The sequence below is a fragment of the Poecilia reticulata genome, chromosome 6, assembly GCF_904066995.2.
Source record: "Poecilia reticulata chromosome 6, P_reticulata-male-v2, whole genome shotgun sequence".
In the NCBI taxonomy this organism is placed as follows: Eukaryota; Metazoa; Chordata; class Actinopteri; order Cyprinodontiformes; family Poeciliidae; genus Poecilia; species Poecilia reticulata.
Genome location: NC_088835.1, coordinates 10,173,300 through 10,197,665, shown reverse-complemented (window position 1 = coordinate 10,197,665; position 24,366 = coordinate 10,173,300). Strand labels below are relative to the sequence as shown.

At 39.1% G+C, this 24,366-nt stretch overlaps 1 protein-coding gene across 2 annotated transcripts in view; it reads right to left on the bottom strand.

Annotated features, from left to right (window-relative positions):
- Positions 1-24,366, bottom strand: part of plxnb2b (plexin b2b) — a 159,473-nt gene that overhangs the window by 28,557 nt on the left and 106,550 nt on the right. The window contains exons 3-19 of one of the 2 annotated variants that reach the window (XM_008432784.3): positions 20,229-21,355; positions 18,293-18,481; positions 18,034-18,159; positions 16,432-16,532; positions 14,818-14,944; positions 14,060-14,222; positions 13,229-13,340; positions 12,597-12,708; positions 10,943-11,044; positions 9,495-9,590; positions 8,833-8,920; positions 8,577-8,740; positions 7,379-7,527; positions 4,551-4,662; positions 3,144-3,280; positions 2,646-2,828; positions 446-539 (exon numbers count right to left, since the gene is read on the bottom strand). In XM_008432784.3, the coding sequence (XP_008431006.2) occupies positions 446-539; positions 2,646-2,828; positions 3,144-3,280; positions 4,551-4,662; positions 7,379-7,527; positions 8,577-8,740; positions 8,833-8,920; positions 9,495-9,590; positions 10,943-11,044; positions 12,597-12,708; positions 13,229-13,340; positions 14,060-14,222; positions 14,818-14,944; positions 16,432-16,532; positions 18,034-18,159; positions 18,293-18,481; positions 20,229-21,353 (3,180 nt within the window). In that variant the 5' untranslated portion in view covers positions 21,354-21,355. Of the gene's footprint in view, positions 1-445; positions 540-2,645; positions 2,829-3,143; positions 3,281-4,550; positions 4,663-7,378; positions 7,528-8,576; positions 8,741-8,832; positions 8,921-9,494; positions 9,591-10,942; positions 11,045-12,596; positions 12,709-13,228; positions 13,341-14,059; positions 14,223-14,817; positions 14,945-16,431; positions 16,533-18,033; positions 18,160-18,292; positions 18,482-20,228; positions 21,703-24,366 lie in introns of those variants that run through there. The other variant, XM_081607857.1, reaches the window with a different exon arrangement.

The following is a 24,366-nucleotide window of genomic DNA, read 5'->3' as shown; positions in this document are numbered from 1 at the left end:
AAGTTTAGCACCGTTGTGAAACTTTAAATCTGCTATTACATGGAGGTCTTTAAATAAAATGAACTGAATCTGTCCAGAAAAACGCTGCCCAGGACACTGATTGGTAAATAGCAGCAAAACCTTCTGGCTCGGATCAACCTAATGAAGCCGGTCAAGGATTAGTTACTTTATGGTGAGATTGAGACAATTTGTCTTTTACCTTGAGCTTAACAGGGTTTATAGATTTAAAGAGTGTTCCTAATTGGTGGGAGAAAAAAAAAGAAGGGATGGAAATCTGAAGGTAATTAACAACAGCAAAGCTAATTTTGAATTAATCGTCAACGAAGGAGCAGAGCAGAGCAGAGCAGAGCAGCGCTGCCAACGACAAGTGACTGGGAAAAGACAAACACTCGATGACAGATCGGATCAAAGAAGAGAAACGGTGATGATGAAATGTAGCAGAGACCTCGACAGATGATGAGTTGTCTCCCTGGACCCTCATCACAGCGGTCTGGATGAGATCAAAACCGGAGCCTGTGACCACAATGTTCCTCCCACCACTAAAAACACAAATCAAACAGAAATTAGGCATGTGAATTCCCAAACACACAGAGTTCAGATTAAACTTAAAGAAAACGAGCGACTTGTAAGAAAACAGGCGTTTTAAAAAGAAACTAAAGCAATTTTACAGTGAATTGTTTCAATACAAAATGAAGAAAAAACAGATAATGGAGAAAAAAAAAACACCAACTGGTTAAGAAATTATCAAACGCTTTATTACACGGTACATTTTTAAGTCTTTCTTATTCCATTTTAAACTCTACTTCTTGGAGTTCAAAAGGTGCAATCAGTCCGAGTCCTGTTCGCTCATTTTTGTCCTCACTTCTAACGGTCTTTGTGACATTTTTCTACACCGCTTCCATTGCAGATATTTAGACATCAGCAGCTCTGGCAGGATGATGACTGTTAGGGCCAGAAAATTGCATCTCCTGAAGCCTTCAAAACAAGACAACACTTTACAGAGAGGCTGTCAGCCGTTGCAGAAAAGCGCTGGGAGCGAAGTGCCAACATATCGATTTTGCTTATAAGATAATGTAGATGATATTCACCATCTGAGAAAAGCAGCCATTTGTTAAAGTACATGTATTTATTCATAAAAATGTGCTTTGCCAACCAGCACATATACACAGATGTACTTTACAAGCTAAGTGAGCACAAACGTTGTTATCGTTTGTGGTCATCTTCAGGATTCGTCACCTGGGGATCGCAATGCCGTTAAGAAGCAGTTTATCTTCTGCAAAACGGCAAAGTGCTAGCAAAAAAAAAAAGAAAAAAAAAAGGTGCGTTTACCTCTTAGACAAACAAAATCAATTGTGAAATGTATAACTTAAAACCCGTTCGAGAACAATTTGCTTCCATACAGAAATACGAGCAGCCTGAGGTGCCTATGCCTTTCGACGAAAGCGATGTCAGGGGTGATGTCTGTAATAGCCTGTTTATAGTTACAAGGTGCTCAAGGCTTTCTCCGACAGGTACAGAGCGCTGAATGCAACTTGTGTGTGTTTTGCCGGTCTGAGTATAGCAGTGTGTCCTTTAATTATCTAAAATGTTAGTACGTGTTGTCCTGGGTCTATTCCTTCAGCTCGAAGACAAGCCCTCGGCTGGAAATGTAGAAGTCTGACTCTTGTGATTTCTTTTTTTCACCCCCTCATACGACTGTCAGGGTTATGCTCCAGATCGATGTTTGATTTCAGATGTTTCTATGGGAGGTGCAACTGTTGCAGCAAGCTGTAGTCTTTTTAAAACATAATCTATAGCAAGTTTATGCGTTTTTCATGCCTTTTCCTCAAATTCTGTAAAGCAAAAGGTTTTGGATCAAAATACATTGCATTTGGACTTTTTACCCCGAATTTACAACTTCAATGTACATGAAAGACTTTTAGAAAAATGGGTGGAGCTTTTTTTTATTTTTTATTAAAAATAAAAAAGCAAAGCAATGTGTTCTTGCCCTATTTCACACATTTTCTGCTACTTAGATGATACTTAGATGAAACACGTTTTTTTCTCATTTTAATGTAAATTAAAAACATTTGAAAATTGAAAACTTGGAACAACTATTAGTGATATTTGGCCCACAGCAGAGCAGATGCCATAGATTTAAAGGACTTCAATACAATACAAAGTTTATGGTAAAAACACTGCAACTTGCTCCTGAGTCCATACAAGCCCCTTAAAAACATATTTTAGAAATCTCTCCAGTAGAAGACAAGGTTTCCCCCAGAAAACTTGCTAAGCCTGGTGGTTGGGGGCTCCAGTCATTCATCCAGCAGCCCGTCATGTTTCTGAGTTAAAAAATGTTTAAAGTTGACAGGAAGTTTGAAAATATATCACTTGATAATTATGTGTAATTGAAAGACTTGGACATTAATACCTGAACATCAACTATAAAGCCTTAAAAAAATAGAAACATTTTAAAAAAGACTTAAAAAAAAAAAGCAATGCTAAGCCTGGTGGGGTGGCCCACCAGGCTTATGGAGATGAATAGACCACTATCATGATCAACAACCAAAACGGCTAAATATGCAAATCCTAACAATCCTAACATGTCAAACAGAACCAGATCATATCACACTGTGACCAAAGGTGGATGCTTTAGTTAAACTGACCAGACAAAGCTTCCTCTGGGCTGATGGTCCGACACCATTGGGTTTTCCACATACTGGAAGGCACCTTGGACAGACGTTATGGTCTTCTTTCCGTACTGAATTGTGACGGGGAGCTTCTCCAGAGGCAACTTCTCCTGTTGATATTCACCTGTCTTGCAGACGATAGCTTCCCCGAATTCCTTCCTGCCAAGACAAGGACAAAGCTCAGTGCAGGCGAGAAGGGTGGGCGGGCTACAAAAGGTCGCTGTGCAGTTCAAGCAAACATGGCAGCAACCCGACAGTCCTGGTTCAAATGCTTCTCTCGGTTATTTTTAAATATTAAGTTTGAAGGAACTTTGGCAGCCACAAGAGTGAAACAGTGGGGAAAATACATTTCTACAGCTAAGTTCAATTAAAGTTTTACATTTTGTGCAAAAACAGGCTTTACGTCTGGATAGCAGCTGGCTATTTTATCAGAGAGATTAATGGCATCAATACAAATCTGAATGCAATCCTTACACAGCACAGTTCACGTCTCCAACTTTAACCAGGACATCCTCCTTGCTGCTGGTGTTCAGAAACTGCCCAGTTATTGTAATGTTCGTGCCCCCTGCTTTAGGCCCTCTAGCAGGGTGCACACCTTCTGGCACTGGGTCCTAGCAAAGGGGGGGGGGAAAAAAAGCAGTCAGGTTGTTTGTCACCAAGTACTGCTTGAATAAGTACACATATCTATCTTGCAAGGATTCAAACACACAAGCGTCAACCCCCAGGCTCATACAACCAGAGGAGCTACACACACAGAGATAACAGTGCTGCGCCGTAAACATGCACGCTTTCTCTTGGGCTCCTTGAACAACCCACACTCGCTCTATCAGAAGCATTCTGCCACAAACCCATACAAACTCCACATCTGCCTCAAAATGCCGCGTAAACAGTTAGGCAGAAGCAATTCCCTTATGGGGGGAAAAGGCGGCGATATGAAAGGCCAGTTAAAAAAAGATGAGCTGTGATCTTATAACGCATTAAAAAAGTGACTACTGAAGTTAAACTGCTGTTTAGCATTTGAATAATGAAAATTAAACTCTACTCCTATTTGCAGCATTTTAACAAAGAAATGCGTATCTAGAAATGAGAATTTATGACCTAGTTTAAGTTTTATGGAGAGTGTAGTGGCTTGCAAAAGTTTTCATATGGCTTTTTCTTATTTATCAAATTCCAATCATAAAAATTATTTGCTTTTTGGGACAAACCAACACACACACACGCACGCACGCACACACACACACACACACACCCCCGCACACACACACACACACACACACACACACACACACACACACACGCACACACACACACACACACACACACACACGCGCACACACACACACCCCCCACGCACACGCCCACACACACACACACACACACACACACACACACACACACGCAAGCACGTACACACACGCACACACGCAAAAAGCAAAAATATGAAGGGTAAGAAAAAGTGTATAGTTTTCAAACGTTTTTATAATTTTTAATAATCCCCTTGATTTTCATACCCCTGAGATAGGGCTGTAGCAGTCATGCTTTCTGGATGCTTATCCTTCAGTGGGCAAATGAAATCTATACTTGATGGGAACCCTTAGCTGTATACAGAACAAGCATGCATATGTGCATCGTATGTGTTAAAATGACCCAGTCAAAGTCCAGACTTAAAACCACAATGTGTCTTCAAAACTGGTTTTTCACAAGTGCTCAAAAAAACAAAGAAAAAAAAACAAAACACTTTTGAATTACCACTTTACATTTAACCAGTATGTTGTTCTCCTCTTTCACACACAAAAATCCCCAACAAAGTTTTTATATCCTTTCCTTAAAACATTTAAGACTTATTTCTAGTCGGGCAGCAGAGTAAAATTTGGTACTTACTCTGTAGGTGAAGTTAATGCGGGACTTTCCTCTCTTTCCCCCATTCACCCATATCTCCACTGGACCCGAGGGGCTTTTATTAGGGCCTATACGTCCAATCTCACACACGACACTGGACAAATCCAATAAGAAAGCTTCAGATGTGAGACAGTATTTCAGGCATAGACCATTTTTTACTTTTTAGGTAATCGTCATCATCAGTCTTGCAAGTCAGAAGTCTACTTTTTCAGCTACTGGGATCAATTAAACCATGTCTGCTCTGCGATGCTCCCTAAAGATCACAGTTTGTAAAAAAGCGTAAAGACTGGATCAGATTGTGAGAAAAACTGTAAATTAAATAACGAAAAGCAAATGGAAAGTGACTGTTTCAACACAACAAGTTAATATTTCAGAAGCGCTGGATAATTGCAAAAATTATTTCAGTATCTTTAGTCGTACTAGCCAACTTTTGATATGTGGTTGCTTATTATGTCGACATCTGTCCACATCTTCAGCAGATTTTAGGGGAAATGTGTTGCAGCTGATTAAAGTTAACACAACAAGCCTCAATCGGGCAAATGAGCAGGCCCCAATATCAGAATGAGGAGCTCAAAACAAGCACACTTCAACCTGACAAGCAAAAACAAACACAAAAAAAAATCGTGTGGCAGCTAGCAACAAGAGGAGAGGAGTGCGGTCAAAGGAACAAAAGTGAATGATTTAAGACCAGAAGACTTCCATCTGGTCACATAAATCCCGGTTTATGCCTCATCGTGCAGATGGCGGGGCGAGGATTTGTCGTAAATGTAGCTCCATCCTGCCAGGTGTCAACTGCTCTGGCAAGAGGCTGTTTTCTGTTTTATAGACCATTTGTATGAAGTGAGCACTTTTAGACCCAGCTGTGACTGAAGTGAATTTGGTAGACTTGGTTAAAGCAATTATCTTCCTAACTGTGCCCTGCCAAATAAAATGCCTACAAGATGAAGGGAATAAACCATTAAAAATCCGTCCAGAACGAGCGAGATCTTATCACGACTGAAATAATGTCATAATTAAGACCGGCCTGGAAACACTTGCCCCGTATGAGGAAGGTTATAAAAAGCAAAGGTCAGAATTAAAAATGTTTTCTATTGATTATTTCAGCTTATTGTTACAATTCTTTACATTATTTGACAAAGACAATTTATTCCTCAGTCTTTTCCAACCATGCAGATAAAAAAGGATCAACTTATACTAAAAATGACACAATGTCATAATTTGACCAGATTACTTAACCATACTACAAAGGACATGACTAAATAATTTTTTTTCTGCTCATTTTTGAGCATCTTAAATTGCTGACACTCTTAGTAAGAACAGTCTGGGGTTCACTACAAGTGAAAATATTTTATTGTGCAAGTTAAAAGAAATTTTGAGTTAAGTCAGAGACCTATATCGAAAGCAGACAAATCAAATGGTTTAATCTTTTCTAGGTATCCATCTAACCACTGTTAAACCGTTTGTAAGTCGGAAACATTGCTTCACGTTGTGCCACTTTTTTAAATGGAGCAAGTAAGAGTTAAATCATTTATATTCTACTACGTTTATTCTCTACAATAACACAAATGTGCATGTTCACAATCAGTGGGGAGTTTAAAGCCTAAAGACTCAACAATCAACATCCATCTAATGATCAATTAACCAAGAAACCATCCACAGAACTTTTATATTATCTAAAATGCTCCAGCTAGATTTTAAACTCTATTTAGTCAGTAAAAGCATCATTAATAATATCAGGGCAATGCAGAGTAAACAAACAACAAAAAGAATAGTTTGCTGAATATCGAGGGACTTTTGTGTCTGCAGGTGCGGTGGCAATTTATGAAAACAAACGTTTGCACACATGGACATCTAAGTGCTTCCACAAACACTTATTCAGGAAAAAACGTAGCAGATGGACAACATGGCAGACTTCATTGAGTGTGTTCAGCAGATTAAAAATAATATTACGGTAGCTTTGTGTTCTTATCAGCAGAAACTGAGTGTCATTTTTGCAGCTGCAAAATTTGAAATGATTTTATAACTTTGAAATAATTTTCTCCTGTTTAATAAAAAAAAAACAGTAACGTTTGAGAAAATTAGTTCGATCTATTAAACTTTGTTTTCACAAAAACAGGAATGTTGACATCATTGATTGGGTAAATTAGTTAAAAACGTCCCCAATCTACACATAAAACACAATTGCAAAAAAGAAGCAGAAGAGGAGTCGGCATACCTCCTACACAATCATAACAGTTTCATAATCGTTTATATAAGCCGTACATTTGCCTGTTAAATCAAATGTATTTCCAGACTCTTATGGTTTGGGTTGTATGGAGTTTTGTCCAACAAAATCTTTAAAAAAAAAGCAGATTAAGCAAAATAAGAGTGAGTGATTCATTACAGTTTTAAGTTTAAATGCGTTTTTAGAGGCGCTTATATGCTATTCTAACCTCATTCTCCTTTATATGCATTTTAGTCAGAGCTTTATAAAAATATTTAACCTGGGACTCCAGTCACCTTGGTCAGGTCTAAAAGTTCACCTGAGAAGAATTTGAATGAAGGACCTGAATGTGATCTGTTGTTTTAGATTTACTCAAAAAAACAATATGCAGTGTCTGTGTCCTTTAAAAAGACTTTTTACTAAACCCGCCAGTATCTGGAGACCATCAGATCAATACGGTTGTATAATAAGCTTTATAACACATGCAGGCACGACACGGCGAGGAGAGGGAAAAGCCTCCGAATGCAGAGATGCTTCAAAAACACAAATTAGGAAAATGACAATGAAACGTGTGTTTGTGGTGCAGCGCACACCGAGCATACTTTACCTGGTGGAGACAGAATACTTTTCTGCCTGATGTATGCAGGGCTTTCCGGCTACTGTGATGTTTTTAATGTCCTCCTTGTAAATACCAAGGTTGGACCCATGGATGGTAATGGAGATGCCTCCTTCCATGGGCCCAAAAAGAGGGACGATCTGCAGGGAGGAAGTTTGGAGAGATCAATCAATGGAGCTTATTTGTGTGGCTCATTTCAGCGTCAAGGCAGTTCAAAGTGCTTTACATCATAAAGCACTTTGAATGTGTGACAGATCAACACACGGTGCATAACTTTGAAATCTATTTTTTCTTCTTTCAAAGTGTAGTGCCTCTTTGAAACCCGCCTCCCCGTATCAATACTCTGTACATATACCTTCATTTGCAACTACAGCTGGAGATTATTGGTTATTCTTTAAAGAAAAATAAAACTCGCAGGTTTCCAGCTTCCAGCAGGAACCTTTTTGATTGATTGTTAAAAAAAAATCTGCGTAATTAATTCATCAAAATTAATTCTTTAAACTTATTAAAACACCTGGATTTATACTTTGATTAAGTTGACTGCAAAGCGACGTGTGCTGCACAGGGTTTTATTTAGGGGTATCAATGTACATAAAATTGTTGACACGTCAACATTTTTTTTTGTTGACCTGTCACATAAAGTCCAAATTCAATACATTTAGATTTTTGGTTCTAGGTAAGAAAAGATGGTGGAGATTTAGGAGTGTGTCTGTTTTTGTGAACAGGTAGAATTCAACCTTTGGGATCCTTGAAAACCTCAATGAATGGTGGGGAAAAAAATAATAAATCAACCCACTGACACCATAAACAATCCTGCCAATGCCATTTATCCGCCTTTCCATCAACCAATATATCCGTTTGTCAGTGTTGTGGCTGCTGACAACCTCTGTCTGAATTACATCAACACAATTACTGGTCTGCGTTTCTTTTGTCAATGACAAAAAGACACCATCAACCAAGTAGGCAAACAAAATATCGATCCAATCTAGACATAATGGAGGAACATTGCAGCATGCTCACAAGGAGACTTCCAAATCTTCTGTCAACACACAGATGAGACAGACAATACACAGCCAATACACTGGTCTAATCAATAATCCAATCCCAAAGATCAATGTCTTCTCCTGCTCAAACGTCCTGGATGCGGTTTCACATTTTAAATGTAAATGTGAGGTTTGCCTGTACTTACGTTGGTGATCTCAGGGTTGGGGCACTCGGTGTTTTGGGGATCACTACAGAGTTTCTTGAACACACACGCCTTCTGCTTGCTGCACCACACACAGTTGTACTTCGAGTCGGCAGACTTGCAGAGGCTACAGTCCTCCCTCCCCACAGAGCAGTTGTACAGGGTGACTGGATCGCAAGAGAAGACAGAAGAACAGTTATAGAGTATTAGTCAGATTCCCCATCTCTCGTTTTTGTTCTAGGTTGCTTAAGAAATGCACCGTTCAGAGTGCTGTCCATCTTGTTCCCAGTCCTCTTGTCCTTCATGTAAAACAGGACGCTGGTCTCTGGTGACTTATCGTAGGAGAACTAAGGAATTGAAAACAGAATGAATAAATACTATGAAATCCAGAGATTTATTACATTTAAACTCTTCTCTACAAACAGTGTGGGCTGCTGCTGCCACCCTGTGCCAAGGAGGGAAAAAAAAAAAGAAAAGAAAAATTATACCCAGTCTGGCAGATTTTCAGCAGAGGAAATCAATGTAGGAGAAAGAACATAGCTTGGGGCAAGATACGGTTCGAGTTTCTCAATCAGAGAATTCAAAATGTGGAGAGACGCAGGCGAAATAACTCAAACGAGTGGAGCCTGTCCATTAGAGGGAGCTAGAGAATATCAAAGGATTAGGAAAAAAAACTGCTAAAGGGTAAATGCATTTCTAATTACGCAACATACAGAACATGCTTGGCGATAAAAAAGGATGTGTTGCAGAAAGAACAGAGGCTGTCCTACGGTATATGCTGCTACTTGTGTAGCGCTATAAAATGAACCACCCCACACCAGCTGTAGTTTAGAAGCTGCAGTTCAGTGGAGGATAATTTCTGCTAACACTGAGGAAAGAAACAAGAGTGTAGTGCAGTATTTACAGCTGTGGCGTACTCACACTGAAGCCGTTAAAACTGTAGAAACGACCGCTCTCTTTTCTGACCACTTCCTCCGTGTTTTTCATCAGTTCGGTGCCGATGGTGAAAATATGATCCTGCGTGACAACAAGGAGGGGAACAGGTGAACTGATGCAGAAGGCAGTGGCTATTATTAGAACAAAGACAAGACTCACTAAGTGATATCTTGACATATTTCAAGTGATTAGCTACATTAATACTGATCACCAAATGAAAGCAACAAATGAAAACCTAAAATTCAGTGACTCAGAAAATTTTAATATATCAGACCAAAAAAACTTGTATTTCCAGAAGTGTCTCTGCAACACAGCTGCGAGCCAAAAAATTGAAAGCCACAAATACCTGAAACTCCCTCTAAAAGAACGTAGAATTGCCAATTTTAATATTTTAACCAATAAATCTGTCTTTAAGCTCTCACAAGAGCTGCAGACGATGCCTCTGTAAATTCTTGGATGGACTTTGATTCATAATCCTCTCAAGGACGCTTTCATCTCTGTTGATTGTGTATCTTTTTCCTAATACACTTTTTCCTTCCACTTAACTATCAAATAGTATGCTTGGATACAGAACTCTGAACCACCAGCAACTCTGTATGAAAACTTAAAAGAAACAAAAGCGCTGTGTTTAATCTGCAGAATGAGTTTTAATTCTGGAAATAAACTTCATAATAAAATGACCTTTTTTTTTGAGACGCACATGCGGGTACATACTATTTTCATCCGTGTTCGCCTATTCCATTAGCATGGCAAAAAAAATATACATACATACTGTTCCAGCCATCACACACTGAGATGATTATACGTTAGTAAATTACAGGTAGCTTTATAGATCTTTCAGCCTCAGACGGTGTCTTATGAAGGCACACAAAAGTGGCAAGTTTGGCCTCAAAACTTGGATTAAGACTTGCTTCAACAGTCAAAGTCTCAATCAGAAGTGATGGCTAAAGAGGCAGAGGGTGCCCACAGTTAATCAGGAGGTAGGTGCTTCATCCCCGGCCAGTCTAGTCCACATGTCGACGTGTTGTTAGCAACACTGGTAAATCTCCTAGTTTCCCCTGATGTATAAGTGCGTCTGTGATAGAAGTGCTTTATGTAAGGCAGGAAGAAAAAAATAAAAAACACGACATAAATGTGTATGAATGTGGCTTGTGTTTTAAAGCACTTTGCGTGGTCAATAATACTATCAGAGTGCTACATAAATACAGTGCATTTCCCATTTCGCTTCGCTGTAATGACTTCCTGTTGTGATTTAGGTGATTAATGGAATTTAGCACGTCCAACGTCTGCTTCCTCTTTTTGCTTTCTTAAAAGGTGGAGTTTTTTTCCCTTCTTTTTAATCAAGAAAAAGCTGTATATTTATTCTTTTACATCTTATCTACTGCATCTATTTGTTTGCTAACAAACCAGTGAATGTTTTGGGTCCCCTTTACCTCGTAGTTCTCCAAATTGATCCCTTCAAAACTGATACTGGTCTCGTGGCCCACTGGGATCAAAAATGGGTCTGGGTTCTCAAACCGAGGACACTCCGATCCCTGAAAACACATCAAAGCAAGTCAGACACTCCCACTTTTAATGATCTGCATTTCAACCATGCAAGCCACTTAACAGACGCCCTCGTCTGCGGCAACAGATAAGTGTATCGCTGGAACATCTGCCGACTTGTAAATTGATATCTTCCACACTCTGTGTTTGTCATGGACGATGCTGGCAGCTGATTGAGGGATTCGTGTTTTTTTTATTAATTTTCAAAAAGCCTCTGTAAAGTCAGTTGCTTCGTCACAATCGATGAACAGATACACGGTCTTACAAAAGTGTTCATATACCCCCTGCGCTTCTCACGTTTTATCAAATTTTAGCCACGAATCTTAATGTATTTTAGTGGAATTGCATTTTTACAGAAATGCAGAATTGCATTACAGAATTGCATTTTTACAGAAATGCAATTCCATTCCACCTTATATTTCCAAAAATATAAGGTGGAAAGAAAATGATGCATGATTTTACATTTTGGATTCTAAAAAGAAATTTCAAAATAGTTTTATTCCTCTGAATAAATATCCTTTTGATGCAATGGCAAGTCTATTGCAGTGTGGCTCTGTCTGCTTTGTACATCTACAGACTGATGTTTTACCCATTCGTCTTTGCAACATAGTTCAGGTTCGGTCCGATTAGAGGGAGAGCATGAAAGCACATTTCAACTCTCCTTTTGATTTTGTCTGGACTTTGGAGTCATTCCATATGTTTTCATCCAAACTATTCCCTTGCAGAGCTGGTTGTATGTTCTAGCTTGCACCACAAATTTGACCAATCACGAATATTTAAAAGAAAACTTGACCTGTCGATTCCGATTTTGATCAGTATCGATTATTTTTGTTTGAAAGTTCACTAAATATAGTGACGAAAACCCTATGTTTGCAACAGTTGGATGACTATTATGAACTAGCCAATGGATCTGGGCCATTGTAACTTTTCAAAGTAACTTTTCAGCAAGATAGGAGCTGGTTTTAAGTAATTAATATCGATCAAAAAGTACTAGTACCACTGGCAGATTATCTCACTTATAACAAGACTTTTTTTCCATAAGTGAAATAATCTACCAGTGGATTTAACACTTTTTCCATCAATATTAAGAAATTATTTACTTAAAGCAGGCTGATGGAAAGTTACCTGTAAGTTAGTTTTGTCTTATTTCAAATGAACAAAAATATTTGCACTAGCAACTACACCAAATATACTTGATAAGATTTTGTGTTTTTGCAGAATAGGATTGAAATAGGTGAACTCTATCTTAACACTGTTTAGGTGACGTCTGAAGGTGGTTTGTTGCACTGGATTTTAGTTTGGTGTATCAGAATAAAGAGGGCTCAATACAAATTCACACCACGCTTTTCATAAGGGGAAGAAATGCTGAAAAAAACCCTCTCTTTAGTGTAGGTATGTGGCATAAGATCCTAATAACATTGACATTGACTGTGGTTCTATTGTGGCAAAATGTAAAACAGACACAGGGCTCTCTTCGTTTAACATGCCAACACACTGTTAGTGATGGAAGACATCAACTCTCATCTCTTTGCTGAGACTGACCTTACGGTGTCCGATGATGTCTGGGCCCACTAAGCTGTCGTCTTTGTCACTACATGTGTGATAACGCGTGTTCCACTGGCAGCCCCACGGACTTGTCACGCATGCCATGCACCTAAAAGACACGGCGATATCAAATGTCAGGGAATTCTGACGAGCATATTTACATTACTGCATACAAACAAAAGCCCGTAAAGAACAACATTTTAAAAAAAAACATGCAAACTCATCAGAGGCCGTCCGGCACAAAAATCTATGCAGCTGACATTGAAATGGATTTCTGCAACTTCACATAAGCAAAGCTCGTTCATCACAAATGCCTCGGTGTGAAAGAAATGAAGAAAAAATATGGGTGGGGTATGAGGGGGGGGACTGGTGTGATCGACTTTCATTTTTTGATTAATGAAAAGGGAACACAGGCAATTTCCTCGGTTTGGTAATAAAGGCACAGAAAAATGCGAGAGGTGCATTCAAAGCCGCCATGCATCACAATTTACAAACAGAGCCTTGATCTCTCATCTATTCATGCACGGTGATAAATTTACATCAAGGTTGTCAAGGCGATGCTGTGTTCAGTGTCACTGTGCATTTTGGTGAGTGACAGAGCAGAACTGATAGGTAACAATCTCACTCACGGAGTGTTTTCTGATTTCCTCACAGTGGCTGCACAGTTGTAGAACTTGAACTCCCTCTCAGCCAACTCCACGGTCTCATTGACGAAAATTCTCACCGAGACGGCCACAAAATCTAAGGAGAGAGCGAAATGTTTAAGTATCTTGTAAAGATAAGCAAGGCAGGGAAAGCACAAATGCCGTGTGAGCTCACCAAGACCGGAGAAACGATTCATTCAGTAAATATATGTTCAATGATTCCACAACCGTTTACAAATCATGACCCAATCTGTAACTTTTTGTGTTGATTTTCTTGGCTGGCAACTTTTTATCTCTTTTGAAAGTGACCACAACTGAGATAATGCCAACATTTTGCAGATGGTGGTTAAATCATAAAAACCAGATTAGCTGAAGCAGAGAAGTAAATTGTTCGGCCAAAGTGTCTGCACACTTTACACTTTAATATTACAGATCAATGCAAAGCAGCTCATTAATTATTTCAACAATTTTAGAAAGACGAGTGGAAATAAAACAACCCAAAGACACCGCATTTGAATTTAACCAGAAGCCATATAACGGACACAAAAACTTGGAGCTTTAATTATTATGAAATGTTTTACTTCAGAATTTGCTCTGGTACAGTAAATAGGGATTAATATAAATCCTTGCCAAACTTTCTAGATGCATATTTCAAAAGCCATGTCACTTTAAAATTGGGTGTTTCTTTACGTTTGCTCACCATATGAGATACAGTACTTTATATTGAAGATTATAGCTACAATGTGGAAACCTTGAAAGCTTTTTGCGAGGCATCTTAAGGAAATGGGATTGGACATGAAAAGGAAAAAGCCAGACCTTGATTCTCTGGAGTTTTCGGGATATCCGAAGGTTGTGGCAGATGACAGGAGACCTGGGCGGTTCCCGGTGACATGGTGCCTTCACTCTGGAACGATCCAACATTACACTTCAGACGGTCAGAGGATCCGATAGAAGGGAGTGCCTGGATGTTGATCTGGATCTGGTTGGGAAAAAAGAAAAAAAAACACACACACACACATAGAGAATGTAAAACCAATTGATTCTTCCTAAAATCAATGTTGTTCATCACATGCTTTGATTAAAAAAAAAAGAAAAGAAAGAAAGACTTGAGTTAATTTCTCTGCTCTGTTAATGATACAAATGCCTCTGAAACAGAAGTCAGAAAACAAGAAACAATTTCCTTTTGAAAGACAGGAGATTGATTGAGAGCAAGAAAGGAGGAGACAAGTTTTTGATGGAAATTCCAGTGAGTCAGAAAGGGAGGGACAGAAAAATAGAAAGCAAAAGGAATGAGAAAAACCATTTTAGAAGCAAAGCACATAAGAGGGGCTCTCAATCTTCACAGTGAAAGGCCCAATCAGCCAGCCTGGATATTAATAAGAAAGTTTGGAGCTTTCTGGATGGATCAATACAGAACAGGAAGACCCAGAGTCTACGGTCGCTGACTCAGAGTAAACAGTTTATAGATCAGATCATAGACATTAGTTTAGCATGCACTGGAAGCCAGCAAGAGAGAAAGAAAAAAACACACACACAAAAACAAGACCAGAGCAAATTAGCGGAGCTGTGTGTACCTTGTCGGTTTTTTTGTTGGAAAGGTTCGGCGGGTAGAAGGATAAAATCTTGAGACATTCCTGCCCGGGGCTCCACAGCCAGCCGTTCCTCTCCTCTGCCCGGCGGCATTCGGATCTCCTGGTGCACCTACAAATGAAGGATGAACAACCGCTATCAGCATCTGCTCCACATCCCGTAAACACCCCCCAACGCCACAGACTCCAGCAGAACCTCAATGGGCTTTGTGAATAATAGTTCGACACCAAAATGACCTAAAAAAAACAAAAACATGTTCTTAAAACAAACATTCACAAGCACAAAGTCATTCCAGGCTCATTGATGGTAGGTTTATTTAACTTTGTGAAGCATAAAACTACTTTATAAAACTGACTGTTTTATCTCTCCAAGTTATCTCTCTAAGAGGAGACTGGAAATGCAATAACCATTTTCTCAAGTTTTGAGACCAAAATAATGACTTCTAAGATTTTACAGTTTAAAGTAATTTTTATGATCATCAAAAGAACATGTCTCATTTTGTTTTCCACAGCCCACCAGCTGGTTGAAGGAAATCTGCTACATTTGCTTACAAAGTAAAAGTTGAAAGTATTTCTGTTCAGGAAAAACACAAACAGCCGTGCAGAACCTGAAGGAGCGCCGCCCATCTGTCCTGTTCAGGGTATACATGGACAGATAACCAGACTAAATAGGCAGAGAACAACAGATTACATTGAGTTCTTTGATAAATAAAACAAAAGAAATGAATATTTTATAAATACATTATATTCAAATACTAAATACATGAACATATTCTTATTCAGTCAGATTTTTATATTGTAGATTATTCTCTCGGTGTGAACTGCTGCTTTTCTGTTTGAAATGAATTTGACCATATCACACTTTGATTACATTTTTCTGTAACTATCATAAAAGTGTGATATTTTGACTCAAAGGTATCATGAAAAAAACCATGTTGTCATTTCTAAACTCAATCCATCTACTACCAATTCAAAAAGTTTCATTCTTCTTTTACCAACAGTGAGGTTTTGAGTATTTATCTTGAAAAATTATTTTTTGAAAGTCAGAATCTTGGCAGTGGAAAAAAAAAATACATTTTAACTTTTAAGGTCAATTATTTCAGGGATAATGAACTTAGGTACTTTTTGAGGGGAAACAACTTTAAGCAAAATAAATAATTTTATTTTCTGACTCAACTAGCTAAGACTTTTTTTTTAAATAAACAACCAGTTTATCTCTTCAACTAATGAATAAAACACATATTTGATAATAAAAGTAACACTAACTTTCTAAAGAAACTTCCTGACCATATCCCTGTGAAACATGACACATTCGCACCTTTTTTTTTTTTTACTTTGCAGACCCTGATAAAAATAGACTGATCAGAGTAAATTGCAGTCTGGCTTCGCTGCATGAAGCTGACAAACAGCTTTAATTCCTTACAGTTCCGTGGACAACACAAGACTGAATATAAACACCGAGGGGTACTAAATGTGTCTGCAATAAAACACACCGAACAAACACCCCACTGTGTTATACAGACGGAACAGCATTCGCGGGTGTTTTGCATCCGTGTGGTTTTGTGCACACGTGCGTGTCTCTGTGACAGAGATTCTCACCTGCCCTCCAGGACACACCAGCCACAGTAAGGATCCCTCAGCTCCACGCATGATTTGCAGTCTGTCTTTTGGAGGCACGTCTGCACCGGCACCTTGGTGATCTTGACAATTACAAAACAGAGTACGATCAAACGGTGCACCTCGGAGATTAGGCGCTCAGCTAGAAGCGCCTTCTGGTTTGCTGGAGGAGTGCTCCTGTCAAAGCACACGGTCATGTTCAATTACTGAAACAATTTACTCGGAGCATTCAGTAAATGTTTACTGTATCGGGCTAATAGAAAGTAACTACCTATGTAATTACCCTATGCACTTACATTAGGCGCCACGTTCTGCTGTCAGTATTCTTCAAGCAAAGTGCTCGCACGAGTCCCTAAATGTGTCTGAAATAGCCTCTCTGTTTTTAGGAGAAAGCTGCACAGATTTTTTTTCTCTCTCTTTATCCCAGCCCTGATACAATTATTTAGCACTATGAGCATCTTCCAGGAGAAACGGTCTAAAAATACTTTCCATGTTTTAAAAGGATTCACATCTCGCCTATCTGTAAGAAAGTTGGCACTCAATTCTGCTTTTGACAGAGCTTGGCAGAGACGCGAACGCTCGCCGCTTCCAACGCAGCTGAACATCGTGTCATTCAAACCTGTTTTGATCAAGTACAAGTCACCCTTTTAACCCTGCGTCTCTCTGCTGTGAGACTGGCGCAAAACAACAGAACGAAGGGGGGAAAAAAATCAAAGTTGGGTTCAGTTTTCAGTCGCCTGTCTACGTACGACGCAGTTGTTTTTGTCGAAATACAAAAGCGTTTGAGATTTAAATTCAGCTGTATGTCAACTGAGAACATATCTGTATATATTCACTTCAAAACATTTTCAACATTTTCTTTGTTTTTTAAAAGAATAGTAATTATCATAATAGTGGTTCATTTATATTAACTTCTGGATAAATTGTTACCACTTCTTTCTTAGATTTTTAAAAAATATATTGTTTATTTCCTTTTAACTCTTCTTCCAGTTTCTTTTTAAAGTCTATTTGGCTGTGAACTCAACAGTTTGACCTCAGCCGCATAAAATCAGTCTAGATCTAAACGCACAACTAGGAGTTGAAACAAAAAGCTGCAAAAACGAAAGATAAAAAAAAATAAAATTATTCTGGGTGAGATTTTCTATCAAAATAAAAGAAAAATGTCTCTTCAATAACCAGAATATTCCATTTGTACTGCAATAATAGAACCTTAGCAAGTATTTTTGGTCTAGTTTCTAGTGCAAATATATTAGTACACTTGGAAAAAGACAAAACTAACTTGCAAGTGACTTTTCAACAAGATATAGGAGCTTGTTTTAAGGTAATTCCTTAATATTGGTGAAAAGTGATCAGTGAAATAATCTGCCAGTAGAACAAGACATTTTAACTTATAATATAGGAAAAAAGTCTTGATCCACCGACAGATTATTTCACTTATAAATAGTACTTTTCAAAAAATTTACTTTTTATTATGCAATATTCACGATGGAACTGTATTTGACTTTAAGTGCTGCCATGAAGCAACAGGCTTCCTCTCTGCTGTTCACCTGCATGAACATGCTGTTCTCTTCCTGCCTAACGTACCTTTTTCTCTGTGGTGATGTAGAGGTGGCTGTGAGGGAGGTCAAAGAAGAGGTTCTTGTTGACCTTCTCCCCGATGTTGTCACCAGGAACCTTTCCGTACTCATCCGCTGTCGCTGTGAGATGTACCTGGACAAATAAGAAAAAAAAAAAGCAACACTGTCAGACATGAGCTTCGTCATTAACCTGACACAAGCTCCCTCTGGGTGAAAGGTTAAAGAAAATGAAAAGCTGAGAGAAGAAACAGATGAAATAACACCACCTTGAAGACCTCTCCCTTGTTGTTGCCCAAGAAAGCAATGGTGTGATCGTTCTCCACGGCAACAGCCACAGCGGTCAGAAGGCTTGAAGAGGTCCACACTGCACTGGCCGTTAAGGCAAATTGTGGCCTGCTGGCCAGAGGGGATGGCAAAAAGTCTGCACCACACTTGAAGGTTTCCAGCAAGTTTTTCTGTGAAAGGTAAACAATTGTACAGAGTTATTACTTTTTTCTCTCAACATTATGAAATGATATAATTGACTGCAAATAAACCCACTTGTTGATAATAATTACACTGCTCACGCGTGTATAGCGACTACTTTTTTTAGTCACAACCTACTTTTTCAATTTGAAATGCAGTTTTAACTTGTTACATTACGTGCTTCATCCAAAAAGACACATAATTCTGCTTGGGTTGCTTATGTGTCAAATTTAGGCTTTTAAAGAGAAACTCGTTCTTTGATTGTAAAAGTACCAAAAACTAAAAAAAAGCTAAAGTTATGCACAATAAGTCAGACATTTCAAGTAAGAATTAGTTCAGTGAGGGCTTTATGACACAAAAAATACAGACTAATGGAAAAAAAATATTTATTTAAATATAGAAAACTTTGAAATTGATTCAGATCAACTTCTGATGTGATTTTGTCCCTCTTTGACAAATAAGAATAAAAAAAGGAGTGTTTTCAGTTGTATATTTAAAAATCCTTTCAGCCTCCAGCAACCTGAAAGGAGAAACACTTCTAGATTATGGATGAATGGATAGCCATTTTAAATTAGTAAGCATGCTTAAATGTGCAATTTGTGTTGAATATTGCGCATTTTGCTTAAGGCTGACCAATTCATGCAATATGCACCTTGTTATTTTCAGGGTTTCTGGAGGTTTCACCAGCTCAAATTTAAGACTTTTTAAGACCCTGGTGAATTTAACTTAAGTCCTATAACTCCACAGAAATGCACAAACTTCATCCAGCCAACATGTGATAAATTTGAACTTCCCCATGAAAGACGCAAAGAAGCTAGCCAGCTAGCCAGGGTGTAGCATTGGCTAGTTAGCGTTAGCCTCAACCATCTCTAGTCACAGAACATAATGAAGATGTGTGAGTGTGACTCAAACTTTTGCCTGACAGAAAAGCTCAGCGAGAAAAAAAAAAAAGAAGAAGATGAATATAAGAGGTAAAATAGTACTGTCCAGACAAAGATTTAAGACCTGGGAATAACACAAAGGCTAACTTACTTTTTTTAAAAAAGAATTTAAGATATTTTAAGGCCTTAATTGTAGATACATAAATTTAAGATGTTTAAGGCTGGGCCATATATTGTAATGACTCGGGTCTGATGGAGTTATGTCAAAGCAGCTAAAGATTAGAGGCCAGAGGAGGAGCCTGAAAGACCTGGAGCTAAGACTTGTATAGTCAAATATATGGCAAAATTTTGCCAATGATTATCAGCAGTGTTTGATTGCTCTAATAAAAAATAAAGGCTTTTCCACTTTAGAAGTGCTATCTGAGAATATTAATTTTTAATGCAACATTCTTTGCTTAATGTCATGTGGAAGGTGCCTGCGCCATTTTCAGTCAAAAACAAACTTTTCGGTCACTGAAAGTCACTAAAATGGCCTGTACTTGTGAAGCGCCTTATCAGATCCGGAGGATCGTACAGCGCCTCACACTGCATTCAGTCATTCACACACATATTCACACCAATCTAAACCTGTTAGGGATATAAATAACTCTGGCCTTATCTGTCTACCTGACACAAGTTTTATTAATGTTAATGTATAGCATCTGACTACTTTTCAAATGCCTACCATCGATGGTATGTGTGCCAGGAATATATATATATAAAAAAAAACAAGTATGTAATAGCTACTGAGAAAATATGCATCTTATACATAGAAGATAGAGATCTATAAAATATGTTATGTTTATAGAGAACTCACCCCAATGTTAGACGTGCAAAACTCTCCAGCTTTTGAAGAGTAGGGGATGTAAACAGCAGGTACCCCTGAAATCTTCCCGTTGTCACTGTAACAAGCGCTGATTATGTCCACCAGCTTCTCGTTGATGGAGTTCATGGGATACATGCACAGAGCCGATTCACCGTCGAGGTCGTCCGAACTTGCCACCATGAAGAGGACTTTTTCCCATTGTTTCTCCATCCCAGTGTACACAGTGGACCCAGTCATGGCCCGCACCAGTTCTTTTCCAGGAGAAGCCACAAAAGCCGCTTGGACTTTGTTGTATTGATTTTCCGCTCCACATTTCAGCTGGAGCTCGGTGTAGGAATAGTAATGTTGGTCGTCTTCGCAGAGACGGGACACGAAGGTCAGGTTTTTGGTGTCCACGCCGTCAGTTCGAGACAAAAGAAAATATATGTGGCCGTCCTCTTTGAAGGCGTGCCTGAAGTCATGAGAGTACTTTATATTAAATGGTGGCTGTATTGTGGAAGCCTCGATGATGGTCTCAAACACGACCCACTCCTTGTATTCATCGAGCATCCGCGTGCTGATGAGCTTTGAACTGTCAGAGTTTCTGTAGTCCTTCCCCACAACAAACACGTTGAAGGTCTTCCCGTCTTTTTTGTAGTAGGACATGACTCCCACCACATTGACGTTGTCCTCTACGTTAGCAACGTAAGTCCTCTCTCCTTTACTGTCGCAGTAGTAAATCTCCTGCTCCACGTTGGACAGGTTGAGGAGGGAGCAGATGCCCCGATAGCGACTGCCGCAGGCTATAAGTGACTGATTGGATGGATGGATTAGCAGAAGCTTGTTGAGATTGGGCATCGGCTTCGTGTTCTGGCAGGCTGACGCTGGCGGTGTGCAGGTAGGCGAGTCTTCTTTGGGGCCCGTCTCGGCACGAGCCTGCAGCTTGAGGGAAGGGCCGAGCTGGTAGATGGAGTTGTTGGCTCCCAGATAAATACGGCCCGTCTGGGGGTCTTGAACCACATTATTAATGGTGGTCTCGGAGTTGAAAACCGGGTGGGGGGCGTTGCTGCTCTCCTCCTGGGCTTGTGATATTGATCGGCATAAGAGGACGAGAAGAAGGGAGACCCAGCTTGCCATCTCTGTTGGGAACAGGAAAGGAGAAAGCGCTTCATTATTAATGAAGTTAAATGCATATATCAGTGCACTCTAAAGGCCACAAACACTGGAGCTCAACAGCATTTGAGTGGTTAACATAACCCCAACACAATAGTGCATATAAGAATTTATGTTAAGGTCAGGGTCAGGAAAGTTTACAATACACAGAATCACATTTTAACCTCTATGTCATGACTTTTTTTATTTTTTGGAAGGGAAAAAAAATGTCTTTGGGAGCGTGGTGGTCCCCAATTACAAATCAATCATAAAACCGGACCCACCCAGCTCCCAGAACCACATCTGGGTTTGCTGCCTCAGGGCCTACAGGGGGTCTAAACCACCACGTTTATGTACAGTGATTATGAAAAGTGGTATAAAAATCAAATATATGCATGAAAAAAAACATTTGTTTTACAAAAATTAATCAGACATGGTTCCAACTAACATTCACAAATGAATGTTAGATTTGAACATTTATACACTTGAACAAATTACTAAAAAGAGTAGCACCTTTTAAACATCGTTAAAGCATCTCAAGACGATGTCAGACATTTATAATGTAGCGTAAAAAGTGCCATAACAGATTGTACCCAGGTTTTCAGATTTTCCACTCTGCTGTCTCAGTTTTGACAGTGATATCAACTATTTATCCAATCTGATCCCATGATTACGTCAGGGGAATTGGTGTGGGAACCTCTGGTATTAAAAATGCCCACACACAATCATATCCAGTGGCTACATTAGCAATGCTTCATCTGGTGAAGCCATTTTTGAACTATGACCCCATGATGCGAAAGTATCAACTTGGCAGCCATGTCTACATATTAGGGTCTTTATTTTGGTGTGAACAATTAAGCCTGAGCTGACCTGTGGTGATGATGCAAATTTTATCCAAGTTCAGTGGATGGAGACAATGGGGCAGGAAATACAGCACATTTTTTTTGTTTGTTTTATCCACACTGAGAACATCCTTACATTTTAGACTTTTTGGTCATTTTTCGGTCAAAACGCAATAACCCTGAACTGGCTAATTAAACACTGAAGAATGTTTGAAACACAGATTGAAGTTTATTAAGCTTTTATTCTAGTTATGAACACAATGGCATTGAGCACCTCTGCTGCATTTGGCTCTCCAAAAACAAATCTATAAAACGCAGTAGTCAAATCCCACTGGCCATATTTATGACACCGTTAAACACAGTTAAAGCGGTAAAAAACATATATATTTAAAGCATTTCTTTTTATTTGTGAAACGTAAAAAAAAAAAATTGAGAACCTAATACTGTCCGTCTTTTCATCTTGTGAACTGCATGTATCACTACACCTCCAGGTTATACACAAAACTGGCTGTTGCATCAGCAACACTAACAGTGTACTGTGATTCATAATCTCAAACATATCAAGGTATTTCTGGAGTTCAGCTATTGGGGTAAAGCCTTTAAAAAAAATTTTAAAAAAAACTGCCTCCAGCTAAGACCATGTGCAGTGTAGGTGTTTGTGTGTGACTCAGATCTGTGTTCCAGTTATAAAAAGGCCATGCTATTTTGGATTTAATTGACTTAATATCAAAAACGATCGCTGTTCTGCTTAGACAGGGGGGGGGGTTAAATAAAGATTAAGGCCAAGAACGAGGTCTATTTAAAGTTCTTGGCTTTCAGCCAGTTTCATTTGCACTTTGTCCCCCTCAACAAACAAACGCCTCCGAAAACAATGTGCTGAGGGAAGAACAGCGTTTTGTCTCAGGAAAACATGATCACACAATATCATGGTGGCGTACAGACAGCATCATGTACCAGGACGCAGCAGGTGCCTGCGGAGCCTTCGCTCACTGCTGTTTGCCCAAGCTGTGGTAAATATGGAACTGCAGGTGGTTTTGCAGCAGCTATTGCCCACACAACAAATTTGTGTCTGTGCCTGAATGCAGTTTCGAGCTTTCACACTCTGTAGTAGCCTCCTTTCTTATTTCACCTTGCCAGTCAAATCCACAGGCGCATTCTGTCAAATGACAGCCCCCCGATGAAACTTGCCAAAGCTGTGTTTTATTGCCTTAACCTGCCGTTGTTTACTCCACTAAGTGGGGAGACCACTGATTAGAAACCTGACTGAAGAGGGGCGGGGGAAGCACGTTAATTTCACCAGGAACACTCATTTGCATTTAAGTGCCCACAAATCGATTCAATGATTTTATTTTACTTTGGAGTTATTGCCACAATCTTTCTTTCCGCCTTTGGCCAATCTCGCTGCGTAAATGTATCAAGCCAGTCATTTCGCAGATTAAAATATTTCCATTAAAATTGAAATGGTGCAGTAAAATCCCTGTCTTTGCTTATCTGGGACAGAAAAGTGTGTGGTTGTTTGTTTCTTACAGCTTTAATTAAAAAGAAAGGGGCAGTCGGTGTTCTGTCAAAGAGCTTTCTTGAGGTTACACACTCCTGCTGTAGTGGGAGGAGAAAGAAAACAAAACAAACAAAAAAAAAAAACAGGTGAACAATAATTTCATTTCAAAGTGACAAAAATTCAATTTCAAAGACATTTCTAGTAGCAATTATGAGCCTGTCTCAGTTTGAAGAGATGCCAAGAAAACTTTAATGTTCAGGTTTTCAAGGAAACGCCACAAAAACTGCAAGAGCTGCAAAACAAGCTTTGCTGCCACAAATTGCCTTGGAAAAAAAAAAAAAAGCAAAACGTAGCCGCATAGCACCGACAAGGAGATGTGTCATATAGGAAATTATTAAAAACAGAGATCTTAAAAAAAAAATAACCGTAAAATGACTGCAGAATTAAATGAAAACGTCTGCGAGCTGCTCTTAGCGGAATAACGTTTGCTTTTAAAGGCAAGTAAGTGCAGACTCAAAACACATCTGGCAATGCTTTCGGTTATTTCAGTGCACAATCTTACAACACACCAGTTTTCCACAACAAGCTGATATTTAAGCTTTCATAAGAGCAATGCATGTGCAATAAGACATTTAATAGGACTGAATGAGTAGACCTC